Below are 16,365 nucleotides of genomic sequence, written 5' to 3' on the forward strand. Positions count from 1 at the left end.
GTCTAGTGTATTGTTTTTATGTAATTGCCATGGCACACTAATAAAAGCTTAGGTCTCAACAGTGTTTTCTTGGCTCTGTCTATCCTATATACTATTCTTCCTAAAATCATCATTTGTCTCCATGTTTCCAAATCTGTTTTCATTCTGTGTCTGAACTAGTCTTTCAGCATCATTTGATGCAGTTGATATGCCCTTTCTTTAGATTGTCTTCTCTGGTTTTCTTACCTCAGTGATCTCATTTTTCTTTTCTTTCCTTTTTATTTATTTATTTTTTATTTTTTTAAAGATTTTATTTATTTATTTGACAGACAGAGATCACAAGTAGGCAGAGAGGCAGAGAGAGAGACAGGAGGAAGCAGGCTCCCTGCTAAGCAGAGAGCCCGATGCGGGGCTCGATCCCAGAACCCTGGGATCATGATCTGAGCCGAAGGCAGAGGCTTTAACCCACTGAGCCATCCAGGCGCCCCTGATCTCAGTTTTCTTTGCAGATTCTTCTTCCACGCTAACCATCCTTTAAATGTTGAGGGTCTTCAGGACCTAGTCCTAGGCTGACGTTTTTCTCTTTTACAAGCAAAAATGCACTTTCTGTTCCCAATTCATTTATAATATTTATTTATATTTATATTATATTTATATATATATTTATTCATTTATAATATTCTATTTATCTACATAATGTAGCTTATCATCAAGTTAGGTTCATCTGACTTCTAGATGCATTTCAGATCCGTCTTTCTCCAAGCTTTTCCATCACACAACTGCCTTAGTCCTGAGGGATGTCATCTTTCACCTAGATTGTAGAATAGCCTTCTAAATGACCTTTTTTTCCCCACTCTTCCTCTTTTCAGTTCATTACGGCATAGCAGTTAGAGGGATGATCTTCTAAAAAAAAACTGTCATGCTATATTTGCATTTGGTGTCTTTCCATTGATCTTAGTATACATTCTGAACACCTCTCCATGGCTGTTCCTTCCCTTCTCTCCAGTTTGTTCTACCACTCTCTCCACTATGCTTTACCTGTATTACCTATTTTTTCTTCTCTATTTCATTGTTTTTTGAACAAGCTTTTCTACTTTACTCTGTTCACTTAACACCTGCCTATCTAAACTTTAGGTCTTGGCTTACGTATCATTTTTTCAGACAGATATTTTCTGCTTCCTGATTTGTCACTAGTGGTGCTCTGTGCCTTCAATCAGTACTTATGACAATTTATAGTTATGTGTTTGTTTTAATATTTGCCTCCCTGATTAACTTGTAAATTCTTGGAGAACAGAGATCTTGTCTGTCTTGTTCCCAGCTTTATTCCCTGCTCCTAGCATAGTGCCAGTCTTCTAGTAGACACACAGTAAATATTGGATGGTTGAATGGATGGGCGAATCAGTACATCATTACTATTCTCTGAATCATTCTATATCTTTGCTTCTCCTCTCTGTCCTGAACAAATGAATTTCGGGTATTTTCCTAGAGTTTATGCATTACAGAATTCAGTTCTGTTTAAGTCAGTGAATGTCACCGTGATTTGGATTAAGGTAATTAACTGGTGGAAGATGGAAATAGAGTAAGTTAAATAGAAAACAGGTACAGAACAATCCAAGGAGGATTATTTATCTTTTGAATAAAGATCTAGAGGTCTTACTAAAGCATTTTTTCATGCTGTACCAGTCATATATGAGGGAGTTTAGGAGAGTCAGTGATCATCATCTTCAAAAAAGATTTAGGTATTTATACTGCCCTGCCTTAATAGGAAAGGAAAATTTTATTTGTTCTATTTATAGTAGTAACGTGAGTTCCAGAGTTTCAAAGTGTAATCACCACACTGCACATTTAGCTGTCAGTTTCCTGTTTACGCTCTACAGCAGTTTAAAAATAAGTTTAGAGATTGGAGGTCCTCATTGACCATGGTTTTTTGCTTTTCACTATTACACTTTAATATATATTACTACATGTGGCAATGGTATTTTCAGTTTTGAAAGAGTATTAGGGACATTAGAGGACCTGATAATTCTAAAACTATACATTCCTGACCTAAAGATAAAATTTTAATTAGAGCAATAACTCTGAAGTAGCTATGGCTACCATTATGGAAACTTACTGTGTATGAGGCACTGCTAGAGCCTTTACATGGACATTCTCAAAGAAAACCCTATAAGGTAGCTACTACTCACTTTTAGAAAAATACGGAGGCTCAGAAAGCTTAAGTAATTTGATTAAGATCACATTCCATCAAAAACTTACACCGGTGGTCCTCCCCGCACCACCCCCACCCCGCCCCCATTGTGCTGTCTCCAGCTGACTTTTAGTTTAAGAGTTGGAGATTCTATGTATGTGCTCCACCACTAAAAAATTAGATTGTTAGCAGTCTACCTTTCACAGTAGTTTGCTGCAGAAGCTGAGTTCAGGTGTTGCTCTCTGGAACACCTCCACCCCAGTCTCTTCCTCTGAACTTCAGTTGTCCTTCATGGCATGTGTCCTTATGGTACCAGTGTTGCCATCCTGTATCATAGTAGCTTATGAATACTTACTAGCTCTGCTGTGAGACTGTTAGTTCTTTGAAAGTAGAATTCCTTTCTGTTCTTCTTTATCTTCAGTGCCTTTTTTTTTTTTAACAACAAGGCTCTCCATATGTATTTATTGGAAGAAATACGAGGTAATGAATTTTTTTAAAAATTTATTTTTCTCAGGTGTATGTCCATCCTTTGGAATATAAGGTCTGTAAATAATTGCTTCATTTACATGCTGTCTCTTTTCTGTCCTTCACAGCCAAACTTCTTAAGTGAGTTCACCTTGCCAAGGTTTATTGTCTCATTTAATAACTCTCCTTTTATGGCCTCACCTAGAGTAACCAATGGAATTACTTGACCTGTTCTTTTCAAATTCTCTAAGTGGTTTCTAAAATTCTCTTAAGTTCTCTTTATTTTTTATTTATTTATTTTTTTTAAAGTTCTCTTTATTTTGTTTTTTGTGGTCTGTCTTTGTCTTTAAGTGGTAACATTCTGTAGCATTCTGTGTTTGGTCCTCTTGATCATGCTGAAAACTTCCCCTGGGTGATCTCATTTTATCATTCCTTGGTTTTGACTAGCTTCCACATCAGGAGTTGTACATCACGCATTTACAGGGGCTAGATAGCTAACATAAATGAGTGGAGAGGTGAAGAATAAAGAATGACAGGACTCTGGTGGATTAAAGAACCTATGCCGAGGCCAGAGCTCCAGCAGATTGTTGCTCTTTCAGAATGTAGTATCCAGTATTGATAGAACTTATAAGAATTCACTTTTTTTTTTTTTAAAGATTTTATTTATTTATTTGATAGAAAGAGACACAGCGAGAGAGGGAACACAAGCAGGCGGAGTGGGAAAGAGAGAAGCAAGCTTCCTGCTGAGCAGGGAGCCCGATGGGGGCTCGATCCCAGAACCCTGGGATCATGACCTGAGCCGAAGACAGACGCTTAACGACTGAGCCACCCAGGCGCCTCACTTTTTTTTTTTTTTTTTTTAAAGATTTTTTATTTATCTGACAGAGAGAGATAACAATTAGTCAGAAAGGCAGGCAGAGAGAGAGAGGGAAGCAGGCTCCCCGCCGAGCAGAGAGCCCAATGCGGGGCTTGATCCCAGGACCCTGAGATCATGACCTGAGCTGAAAGGCAGAGGCTTAACCCACTGAGCCACCCAGGTGCCCCTAGAATTCACTTTTAAATACTATGTTTTGGGGCATCAGGGTGGCTTAGTCAGTTAACCACCTGACTCTTCATCTCAGGCTCATGAGATCAAGCCCCACATTGGGCTCCACACTCAGTGTGCTCAGCGGGGAGTCTGCTTGAGAGTCAGTCTCTCTCTCTCTCTCTCTCTCTCTGCTCCTCGCCCAACTCTTGTGCTTGTGAACTCTCTCAAAGAAATAAATCTTTAAAAAATATTTCTAAATTAATTTTTTTAAAAATACAGAGTTCCGGCGTTTCAAAATATGAACTAGTTTAAGATTTCAAACACAGGGCAGGCCAACAGAAAGTCTTTTTGAGTTTTCATGTTTACGTATGCTAACTTTACTATTCTTCTGCCTCCTGGATTTGTATCTCCATACCTGCTTTTTCTGCTGAGCTTCAGGCTGATCCTGTTCCGTTCTAGACTGTGTTCTGCAGTTCCGAATTCTGTGTTCCACAGGTATCTCAAAGACCATGATGAGTGACCTGAACTTCAAACTTCTGTTAGGAAGTGGTTTCAGTAGCTGTGAATATGAATATTCAGTAGATAGATTCCACCATCTACTAGGTCACTAAGCAGAGTTTTTCTTTAAACTTCTGTTTGCTCTTGTGTAAAATGGGAGTGACGTTTACCACATTGACCTATTACACTATCACATACATTTACAGGGGCTAGTGTAGTAAGTGTACTACATATAGTAACCAAATACTAGATGCTCCCAGTGGCTCTGCCTGCTTCAGTGAGTGGTGTCACCAATCCCACCTACTGGTACTTGAGAGTCATCCTTGACTCTTCTTTCGTATTTATTCTTCAGGTCCTATTAGGTACCAGTCCTATAAACGTTGCTTTTAGAATATCCCTTGACTACTGTTACTTTAGTTTAATCTCTGTTTTTGCTCATCAATATTATTAGAGCAACCCTTCAGCAGCTTTCTCAGTCTCTGCTGAAGGCTGTCCCCAGTTTAGTCTCAGCCTTGTCTTGCTTAAACATCAATCTGAGCACATGAAGCTTCTGTTTACAATCCTTCAGTGGCTTCCTGTTGTCCCTAAATTTTTAACGTTTTGGTTTTTAATGTTCTTGATCTGATTCCTGCTTATTTTTTAGCCTCATTCTTGTGTGAGCTACAGATGGTATTTACAGGTTCTTTTATTTCTTTCTCAAACCACCCTTCACTTCAGTTCTACAGCTCCTTTAGAAATTAATTTAAAAGGCTTCCATCTTGTCCAGTAAGTTTTTTGACCCTCATCCTCTCACTCCAGGTCTGGGTTAGATACCCATTTTATGTGCTTGGGGGCCGCTAAGGATATCTCTATCCTATCACTTTTCACAGTCTTTTGTAATAGTTTGTCTTTTCCACTAAGCTTCTTTTTTTTTTTTTTCTTTCCACTAAGCTTCTTGAAGGCAGAGACCACATATCTTGAATGGCTTTGTATCTCCAGGGCTTAGAGTAATGTCTGATGAACAGTAAGCTTTCAGATGTTTGCAGAATGGATACATGTATTGAATGAATAAATTTTCTTTTTTTTTTCTGGAGAAATTACAGATATAAAAAGGATCTTACAACCCTCAATTATTTGTAAGACCTTTAGAAGTGTCCCAGTTCCTTTATTTCCTTGTTTGAAGATCATGGGTGATTTTATTATGAATCAATAACGTTTATGTTGTTTAGAACAAAGTAAATTATACTATTAACAAATAATTATTGTTGCCTTCAAGGGCTATGGTTTCTCAAACTTTATTATTATTTTTTATCGCAACCCACTTAGCTTCATTTTTTTCTTGCTTTCCTCTTGTTACAATGTTGAGTTCTTAGAATCTTACTGTCTCCTACCCTCCCAGGAGCCTTGGTTTATATCAAGATTTCTCAGTTTCCACACTATTGACACAATGAACCGGATAATTCTTAGTTGTGAGGAGCTGTCATGTTTATTTTAAGATGTTTAGCATCATCCCAGGCCTCTACTGTTGTGTGTCAGTTGTGCCCCTTAGTTTTGACAAATAAAAATGTCTTCAGACATTGTCACATGTCTCAGTGGAACAGGATCATCCCTGATTGAGAACCCTACTGGTCTCTAGATCTTCCCATCTCTCACTTTTATCCTCAAAGAGCTTCTCCTCTGTGGAGCATGTGAGCATTGTCACCCATCTTTATTAAAAAAAAACAAAAAAACAAAAAACAGATGCTTTTTTGGGGGTAGGGGTAACTCCTTTTTCCTCTTAACTTTTATTCATCATCTCTGTTCTTCCTCTTCCCATCCACTTTTCAGAGTGAATTCTTTCACTCTCTTCTCCATTTCTTTCTTGCTTGTGACTCCATGGTGCCTCTGAAAATACTTTCAAGCCTTCCATCCTCTTTCCTTGAGTTCCTGGTAGTGAATGTTACCACTACCTAGTAGTCCATGTTGTCATTGTCTCTTAATCCTCCGTCCTCCTCCCTCCCTACCCCTACTCATCCACCCCATTCAGTCATTAAGTCTGTTCATTTTACCTTTGGAATATCTTTAGAATCTACTTACTGGTCTTTGAATCTCAAGTATAGTTCTGTTCCATTTTATTTTCTACATTGTAACCTGGGTGACCTTTCTGAAATACACTCTTCCCCCTTTCAGACCTTCTTTTTTTTTTTTTTTTAATATTTTATTTACTTGACAGAGATCACAAGTAGGCAGAGAGGCAGGCAGAGAGGGGGAAGCAGGCTCTCCGCTGAGCAGAGAGCTCGATGTGGGGCTCGATCCCAGGACCCTGGGATCATGACCCGAGCCGAAGGCAGAGGCTTTAACCCACTGAGCCACCCAGGCGCCCCCCCCTTTCAGACCTTCTTAATCATGAGTTCTGGGGCTCCAGTATCTGCATTTTGAAAAGCGTATCAGGTGATTTTAACACAACTCTAATTGTGTCATTCTCCCATTTAGGAAATATTTCTTTGCCTTCAGGAATTCCTAAAACTATTACTGTTATTTTTTTATAAGGCGCTTTTGATGTGATCCCAGTCTATTAGCAAAGCTGTTTTTGTTACAAAAAATGACTTAGGTTCTTTTAAAAAAGTGTTTTGTGACAAGTCAGTATTTAGTCATTTAGTTATTGATACATTATTTATGACTGCCAATAAAACTATCATTGAGGGGAGGGATCAGGAGGAAATGTGGGTATTCTAACTTAATGATTAATATTATGTGTCTATGACAGATTTGATGGCTAAGCTTTAAAATGTTTAAATGATTTTTTTTTTCTTGCAGGTATTTATAACAGCAATGATGTAGCAGTATCATTTCCAAATGTAGTATCGGGCTCAGGATCTAGTACTCCTGTCTCCAGTTCTCATTTACCTCAGCAGTCTTCTGGGCATTTACAGCAAGTGGGAGCTCTCTCCCCATCAGCAGTGTCATCTGCAGCCCCTGCTGTTGCTACAACTCAGGTAAATTGTTAAAATGTTATGAAGTAACCTATAGGCAGATCTGTCATTTTTTAAAGTGAGTTTGATTGGAGAAGAAATAAATTGAATAGGGCTTCCTGTAGGAATTTATGAAATACCTCCCATTTGTTGTGACATGTAAATTAGTAATTTGGTGCAAACTTTCATTCTTTTTGAAAAGTAGGACTTAGTGGGGTGACTCGTTGGCTCATTGTAGAACACGTGACTCTTAATCTCAGGGTTGTGGGTTCGAGCCCCAAATTGGGTATAGAAATTACTTAGAAATAAAATCTTTAGGACTTAGTAAATATGATCCAATTTTGGACTTCTGTGGTTTTAAACATTCCTTTTACAATTTTAAAAATCACAGAAATAACATTATTTTTTAAAAACTGGCGTTAGAGAAGAATGGGATAAAGAGTGATTGATTCCTTTAAGTACTGTATTGTTTTCCTCCCAGTGGGAGAGAAAGAATGTACATAAATATTGTAAATAAGTGACTGTGCTTAGTGTGCATTTATTCCTTTCCTTTACTTCAGATATGTAAAGTTACTAGTCTTCAGGAATCCTTTAAAAGCAAGAGTCTGTTCAGAAAAATCGGAATCTTGCATTATACAAATACGACAGTAAATAGGCAGAGCTGTGTGCTTGCAGACACACACACACACACACACACACACACACACTTTGCCAAAGGTAATAATTTAAAATTCCTTAAGTATGTATTTTTTATTTGGTTAGAATTCCTTATAATTTTACTTTACTTTTATCCAAAGCTCCAGTAATAACCATCTTAGTGCTTGGAGAAAATTTTTAAGATTTTATTTACTTTAATTTATTTTAGAGAAAGAGAGGGAGGGAGCATGCAAACAGTGGGAGGGAGAGAGACAGGCAAACTCCACACTGAGCACGGAGCCTGTGGGGGTAAGGGGGGTGGGGGGTGGGGGAGTGGAGGTCGGGTCTCCATCTCCCATGAGATCATGACCTCAGCTGAAATCCAGAGTCAGATGCTTAACTGACTTAGCCACTCAGGTACCCCAGGAGAAATTTATAACAAAGACAAATATCTAATTACAATTAGTTAAATAGGTTGTAAATTTATACTTTATGTATGTGTTCATGATTTGCATTGTATAAGCCTTTAGAACATATATACACTTCCTAGTATTTTCTGTAAGCTGTACATCAAAGCATAGCATTAGTTATTTTGAAATATGTAATGGTGCAGTGCAAACAGTCACCATTATAATTAGGTTAGGTATTGGAATAAACAACAGACAGTTCGGCATAGAAAACCAATGGCATGATTAGTGGTATCATGTTTGAAAATGAAAGTTAACTATGTGGTGAACCTCTCAACGTGAATAAGGGGAGTTTGACTAATTTAGAAGAATTTTTTGTAGCTCATTTCACTAGCCTTGGTGAGGGAGCCAGCATACCAGGGGTGTGGGGTTAGAGAGGGTGAAAGGATAAATGAGAGAATGGTTCTTGCAAATAGTTTCATCTCTTTTAATTAAGTGTAGCCATATGCTGTTGATAGCTTTCTATCCTTGGACAGAGTCTCACATGAACATTTTCAGTGTGCATTTTTCTTTCTTTCTTTATAAAAGTCTGTTTTAATTACTCTCTGGTTAATTCCAGGCTGAATTAAGCAAAAATCTCATTTCTTCTCATTCATTATGTTTGTGGTTTTGGGGGTTGGCATTAGGGAGGTAGATGGGGGAAGTGGTGGTAAAGAGAAATTTATAGCTAGAGGGAAAATTCCACTTAACATATGACTCAACTGAAGAACAAAGAAATCATAGTTGCAAGTAATCCAGGATTCAGTCCAATTAAAATCCTTACTGTTTATCCTCTTTCCATGTTTTAGTAAGATGGGTCTCTTATAAATATGATCATCTAGTTAGACTCAAATGCTGCATGCTGAGACAACTGCATCTATGATTCTGTCTAGCAGTAAATGCTTTCTGCCTTCAAGCTGAAGCTTATTTAGCCTGGCTTATCTGGTGCTGCTGTAGCAACCATCAGTCTCCAGGCAACTGAGGCACGTTGACCTCTCGGTTGAACTGAGTGCAGAACTACTTCAATTTAGCTGCCTGAGACAATAGTATTGGTATTGAATGTGCAAAATGTGAATTTTCTAGGCAATGTGCAAGAGAAATGATACAAAAATATTTAGAATAAAATGAATGTTTAGATAGGATTCTTAAAATTGTGATGTACTTGGTAATTGAATCTTCTCTTCAAAATGACAAGTTTATTTCTGTTTAACTTTCATATAGGCCCTGTTTGTTTTCAAATTGCACAAGTCATTGTGTTTAGGTAATCAAATGGTAGCCTCTTCTTTAGGGTTTCTTTATAGGTAGTTGATTAGCAATGCTATAAGTGGGTTAATTCAAATTACCAGTATTTAAAATGTAATTATAGAAGTCTTGTTACAGTTATTAAGAAAAACATCGCACCGGCAAGCAAATATTTTAAAAAACATAAATCAGAGAATCGAAATGTTAAATTTGAATAATGTTTTGTCTCCCTTACTTCCCCAAAAAACTTAGCAAAAGTAGTTTTTAGTGACTGGCTTGGTGCCAGCAGGATGAAAATCCAGAGGTCATTCTTGATCTTTCTGCCCTTGGTTTTTTAAGTAAGATAGACAGGCCTCTTGTTTGGCTTATTTGCTGTCTTAAGAATTGTTCCCTGGAAAGTGGTCAGGGAGGTAAGATCAGGAAGAGCTTAATAGAAATTAAAAACTGAGAACAGAATTGTGCTTTTAATGGGGGAAAAAGGAGACACATGTAAAATTGTAGGGAAAAAAACTGATGCTTAGCAGCCCTAATTTTGAAAACAAACAAACAAACAATCTTTAAAAAATGTTTGATAACCTAGTTTTATATTCTTCAGTGTTAAGTCCTTTTGTTTTATTTGATATATTTGTTTTTAGAATAATTATTCTTTCACAGATAACAGCAATAGAGGTAATAGTTTCTTAACATTATTAGAAGATAGAACTACTGTCCATGTGGTTTTGTTTTGTTTTGTTTTGTTTTTTTTAATGATGTGCTCTGCCCTTGCATCATAGTTAGAGGTATAAATTAGTTTTTGTAGGTGTGTCACTAATTTTTCATTTTGCCTTTCAAGTTCCACTCTGTCTCCTAGTTCTACATTCATTCCGTTTGTCTTTTGGGAAATTTCAAGTGCTTTTGTTTGAAAGATGATTCCCTTAATAGAAGAATTTAAAACTGAATGTAGTGAAAAAGTATGTTACATTATTTTCTGCATTCTATGTTTTGCTTTTAGGTACAGTCTTCATGTAGGTAATCTGCTTCCTTGTTTACTCTGTGTTACTATTATGAAAAATAAATTTAAAAATAAATGAAGGAACTTTAAAAATTTGTGATATTTAGTAATTGCAGATGCTTAAGTATTTTTAATGTACAGTTAATGACTAATGTTTTGCACATTTCTATGAAACTTTTACTTCAGTCAGCTTTGACTACTTCATTTTCCAGCATGATAACTTTGGGGTGTGTGCCTGTTGGGAGTTGTCTTAGATGGAGTAGTCCTCAATTTCCTTTTGGAGGATGTCTGCACTTCCATTCTGTTGGAGAAAATGGTTCGGTTTCCTAGGTAGATGGACCTGACTTCAGAGGATTTCTGACTTGATTGGTCAGAACGAAAGTTTCATCTTTTGTGTTTTAAGTAATTTCATAATGATTTGTAATTTTAAGGACATTAACATTCTGAGCAAAATAAGTTTGTATAAATGCTTTGTAAAGTCACTTACTGTTGGTTGATCAAGAGGTTAAGTAACTATGCAACATCACTTGTCTAGTAAGTAAGTGGTGAAACTAAGTTTGGAAACAAGGCAGTCTGACTCTGGAGTCTGATCTCTGGTCTACTAATCATTACCATAAAAATGAATATCCCAATGATGTCCTTCTCTTTGAAAAACATTGTTAGGAATTTTACTGTGTCCATTTGTGTGACACAATGCTAAATAGAAATTTGAGTCAGAAATCTTGTTTCCCAGGAGCTTTGCTGCTTACTACTGTGACTGTAGGCAAGTCTTTTCAATTTGTGGGTGTCAGTGTTTTTCGTGTGTAAAACCAAGTACTTCAAATACCTGTCCTACCTGCTATGAAGACCGCTATGTTACGAAGTTTAAATGAGAGTAAGTACTTTGTAGACCATAAAGTACTTTGGGTTTAATAGTTATTATACTGATGTTGAAGTTATTATAGGACTCAGTTTTAGCTGTTAGAGAAACAGCCTGTTACCAATGAGATAAATTGTACAGAAGCACTTTGCTTACTAAAAATAGTATTAAAAATTTTTCTGTTAAAATATATAATTCCATGTTAACATAGATATGTGAATTTCAGCCATTTTAGGCTCAACTTTCGACTGAGGACTTTCTAGTTCTTAAGTTATTTCAATAGCTGCTTTGGCCCTGGGGGCCTTAATTTTTTCTGCAAAAGATGGGTGATATATTGATTAGGTATTAACCAATTAGGAAACCTGCTTAGAATTGGTTGGTTATTCTGTACAGTCCTGTTGTCCAATCATGAGTGTTCAGTGATGGTTTAACAACAATTTAATCCCTCCCACTACTTTACAGAAACTCAATTGTGAAGCATTTCAGCATTAGCCTAAACAATGGTTTTGAATACGTTAAGCTCCTAACAATTAGGGAGCAGTTTGGGGCATTGAATAATGTGGAATGATGCAATTGAACCTGACAGCTTTAACAGTCAGCCTACTCATGGGACCTGAAAGTTGTTCACACTTGGTTTCATCTCTCATCACACGCTGAGTATTAAAGCCTTACTGGTGGGAGCTGACACAGAAATGGGGTCTGTTATCAGAATATGTTTCATAGTGCAAAGTTTGAATTGAGTTGGAGAATATATGAAACTTTCCATTGTTCTCTAATTTTTCCTGGAAACTTTTCTAGTCCAGTTGTACTTGCAATTTGAAAAAATATATAAATTATCATTAAAATATTTGAATCCCTACATTATATTTTCAATATTGCTATGTTATAGAATACATAGATTAAAATATCATTGCATAATGAGACATTTATACTATCTAGTTTTTCTTAAGGAAGTAGGTTTTAATCTTTGAAATATAGCTGTGTTAATATAATCAATAGATGATATTCTCTAATAAGGTTGATGGAAAATATGGAAGTCATAATAGCATATGAAAATAATTTTTAAAATAAGCTAAAATATGAATGCTTACCATGTAGAAAGAATTCTTTATAAGCCCTATATACTAGCTCAGTTAATTCTTGCAGTATTCTTATGAGATAGGTGCTATTATTAGTTCCATTTTTACCCATGGAAATTGAAGACAGAGAGGGCTAGCACCTTGCACAAGGTGAGAAAGGTTGATTTATGGCAACTATAGTGATGATGAAAAGTTTTCTCTTCTAAGAATGTATATGAAACGGAAATTTTTTTTTTTAAAGATTTTATTTATTTATTTGACAGACAGAAATCACAAGTAGGCAGAAAGGCAGGCAGAGAGAGAGGAAGGGAAGCAGGCTCCCTGAAGCTCCCTGTTGATCAGAGAGCCTGATGGGGGGCTCGATCCCAGGACCCTGGAATCATGACCTGAGCTGAAGGCAGAGGCTTTAACCCACTGAGCCATCAGGTGCCCCTGAAACTGAAATTTTTAAAATTAATACTTGGTTTAGTGAGTCTGACAAGATTTTGGAAGAATGTTTGTTTGTTTGTTTGTTTGTTTATTTATTTATTTATTTATTTATTTATTTGAGAGAGACAGTGAGAGGGAGCACGAGCGAGGAGAAGGTCAAAGGGAGAAGCAGACTCCCCATGGAGCTGGGAGCCCAATGTAGGACTCGATTCCGGGACTCCGGGATCATGACCTGAGCCGAAGGCAGTCGTCCAACCAACTGAGCCACCCAGGTGTCCCGGAAGAATGTATTTTTAAGTCATTAGTCAGGATTGGAATGCCTGAAGCACCTCTCCTGTGTTTTAGAGTTCGATTGACTTCAGTGTTTATTGACAGGTTAACTGTGCATTTAAAAAATGCTTGCGAGGGGCACCTGGGTGGCACAGTGGGTTGCCCCTGCCTTCAGCTCAGGTCATGTTCCCAGGATCCAGGGATCGAGCCCTGCATTGGGCTCTCTGCTCAGCAGGGAGCCTGCTTCCCCCTCTCTCTGCCTACCTCTCTGCCTATTTGTGATCTCTGTCAAATAAATAAATAAAATCTTAAAAAAAAAAAAAGAAAATGCTTGCTATAGGGACACCTGGGTGGCTCAGTCGGTTAAGTGTCTGCCTTCAGCGAGGATCATGATCTTAGTGTCCTGGGATCAAGCCCCACATCAAGCCCCGCATTGGGCTTTCTGATCATCAGGGAACTTTCTTCCCCCTCTCTCTCTGCCTGCCTCTCTGCCTACTTGTGATCTCTCGCTCTCTGTCAAATAAATTAAATCTTTAAGGAAAAAAAAAAATGCTTGCTATAACCCCTTCCTGTATGAAGGAAGGTATGAAGTTTCGTATCTACCTCTAGATGATGTATTTGTGATACTTTACAGAGGTGAAGTTTTTATAGGTTCTCTTCTCTTAAACTTAATTTTTGTTGTTTATTCTTTTTTTTTAAATTTTTTTTATTTTAATTTTATTTATTTATTTGTCAGAGAGAGAGAGAGGGATAGAGAGTGAGCACAGGCAGACAGAATGGCAGGCAGAGGCAGAGGGAGAAGCAGGCTCCCTGCCGAGCAAGGAGCCCGATGTGGGACTCAATCCCAGGACGCTGGGATCATGACCTGAGCCGAAGGCAGCTGCTTAACCAACTGAGCCACCCAGGCGTCCCTTGTTGTTTATTCTTTACTATTCTTTCTTTACCAACATTAGGGAGGGAAAAAACCCTAAATGAAAACGTCCACTTTTAAGTCTGATACTCAGCTCAGTTGGCTTTAGCCTAACTTACCCCATCCACAACTGGGGCCAAATGCCTAGGAATTTGGTAGAGTTACTCTACAACTAGAGTTCTTTTAAAAACTTCTCTATGGGGGCGCCTGGGTGGCTCAGTGGGATAAGCCTCTGCCTTCAGCTCAGGTCATGGTCTCAGGGTCCTGGGATCGAGCCCCGCATCTGGCTGTCTTCTCTGCTCAGTAGGGAGACTGCTTCCTCCTCCCTCTGCCTGCCTCTCTGCCTACTTGTGCTCTCTCTCTGTGTCAAATAAATAATACAAAGATAATAATAAAAAAAACTTGTATGGTCATAAGCAGACATTTGGAATATAGGAGTGAACTATTATCAATGGGAAATTTAAAGCTGAAATGTCATTTTAATCTTGCTAGTATTTTAATATGGTCTGTGAATCTACTTAGGAAACACTACATTTCTTTGAATTTAAATATATTGTGTTTTAGCATAATAATTTACTCTGAATTTGCTTAGGGTTGTTTGACTCAGGCACCTAAACATTTTTTTCTCCCAAAGTTGGCTTAAATTTACCTCAGTAATTATTCAATTTATTCTTAATCTACTTGCTTTTGGGTCCATCTTGTAAAATAATTATAGTTCTCTTTTACTGAAGTATTAGAGTAAGTGTTGTTTTTAACATTTTTTTTTTTTAAGATTTTATTTATTTATTTGACAGAGATCACAAGTAGGCAGAGAGGCAGGGGGCAAAAGGAGGCTCCCTGCTGAGCAGAGAGCCTGATGCGGGGCTGAATCCCAGGACCCTGGGATCATGACCTGAGCAGAAGGCAGAGGCTTTAACCCACTGAGCCACCCAGGTGCCCCTGTTTTTAACATTTTGAGTGGAAGTGGTTTCTTTTTTTTTTTTTTTCAAAGATTTTATTTATTTATCTGACAGAGATCACAAGTAGGCAGAGAGGCAGGCAGAGAGAGAGGAGGAAGCAGGCTCCCCGCTCAGCAGAGAGCCCGATGCGGGGCTCGATCCCAGGAGCCTGGGACCATGACCTGAGCTGAAGGCAGAGGCTTTAACCCACTGAGCCACACAGGCGCCCCATGGAAGTGGTTTCTTTCAATTGTTAATCTTGAGAAGGGAACAGAAATGTCTAAGATACATATTGGAAGTTAAAGCTAAAGTTTATTACGGCAATATGAACTTAAAATATTTATTAAATATTTTTATCTTTATCCAGCCTAACAGCTGTTTTCACGTGTTGGGTAGATGATACAATTTTAGTGGGATGCAATTAAGAAACAAGTTTGTTTTTAAGATTTTATTTTTCTTTATTTGAGAGAGAAAGTATAAGCAGGGGAAGACAGAGGGAGAAGCGGATTCCCCGCTGAGCTAGAAGCCTGACTTGGGGTTCAATCCCAGGACCCTGAGATCATGATCTGAGCCCACCTCACATGCTTAACCAAATGAGCTGCCTAGATGCCCCATAATCTTTTTTTTTGTTGTTTTAAGTTTTTACTTTATAAATTATAGACGTATATAGAAAAATTGGAGAAGTAATAGCGTTCACATATATCCTGGATATCCTTCACTCGGTCTCCCCAGAGTTAACAACTCATCTCCTTAATAGTGCCAGGAGATTCAAGGAGGATCTCTGCCCCCCTTAGTAGCCATTCTCCTTACCTGGGCAAGATAAAATTAAAATGTCCTAAGGTGGGTACTTCTCTGCAAAAAGAATCTTTTATACCAGGTCTTCTGAAGCCTACTTATGGTGTATTAGTCATTGGCTTTCAGTGCACTTTAAAAAATTTATTTCCAAAGTATGCTGTGGAGGAAGTATGTGTGTATATTGTTTCCTTTATTCCAGATTTCTCTTACGATGAGAGCCTTCAGTGACCTCTATGCTTCTTAACCAGTGTTTCTTTAGATTCACATGGAATTCCTTCTGTCCCCTAGAATCTTAGTGCTTTCACTTAACGCTTTCCTCAGTAAGTCACCCTCCCCACCCCATTCTCCCGTACTCTTCTTCATTGCATCTAAGTAGTTGTAAATTTTTCACTGAACTGATGGGGGTGTCTTGGCCCTGAGGTGACAACGGAGTTATTATGGGCTCCCAACATTAAACATTATAAACATCATTTCAGAAGTATTGGCTAAGCAGTGTCAGACATTTGTGGATTCTTTAGTAACTCATGTTACCGGTTAAAGTGATGTTAATGACTTGAGTTTTAATGTAGAATGCTTTAAATGTTTTACTACACCATGAAATGCTACCTGATAAAATTAATAACTTTTAATCTCTTTCCAAAATTTCTGGTTTCAATAAATGCAATAATTTTTAAAAAACATGC

General features: G+C 37.7%; 1 protein-coding gene across 8 annotated transcripts in view; it reads left to right on the forward strand.

Annotated features, from left to right (window-relative positions):
• The window catches only part of MLLT10 (MLLT10 histone lysine methyltransferase DOT1L cofactor), a 242,504-nt gene that overhangs the window by 204,256 nt on the left and 21,883 nt on the right, over positions 1-16,365 (forward strand). For all 8 annotated transcript variants that reach the window (XM_044228868.1, XM_044228871.1, XM_044228872.1 and 5 more), the window contains one exon: positions 6,933-7,111. In XM_044228868.1, coding sequence (XP_044084803.1) covers positions 6,933-7,111 — 179 coding nt within the window. The remainder of the gene's footprint in view (positions 1-6,932; positions 7,112-16,365) is intronic.

The sequence above is a fragment of the Neovison vison genome, chromosome 12 (assembly GCF_020171115.1).
Source record: "Neovison vison isolate M4711 chromosome 12, ASM_NN_V1, whole genome shotgun sequence".
Lineage (NCBI taxonomy): Eukaryota > Metazoa > Chordata > Mammalia > Carnivora > Mustelidae > Neogale > Neogale vison.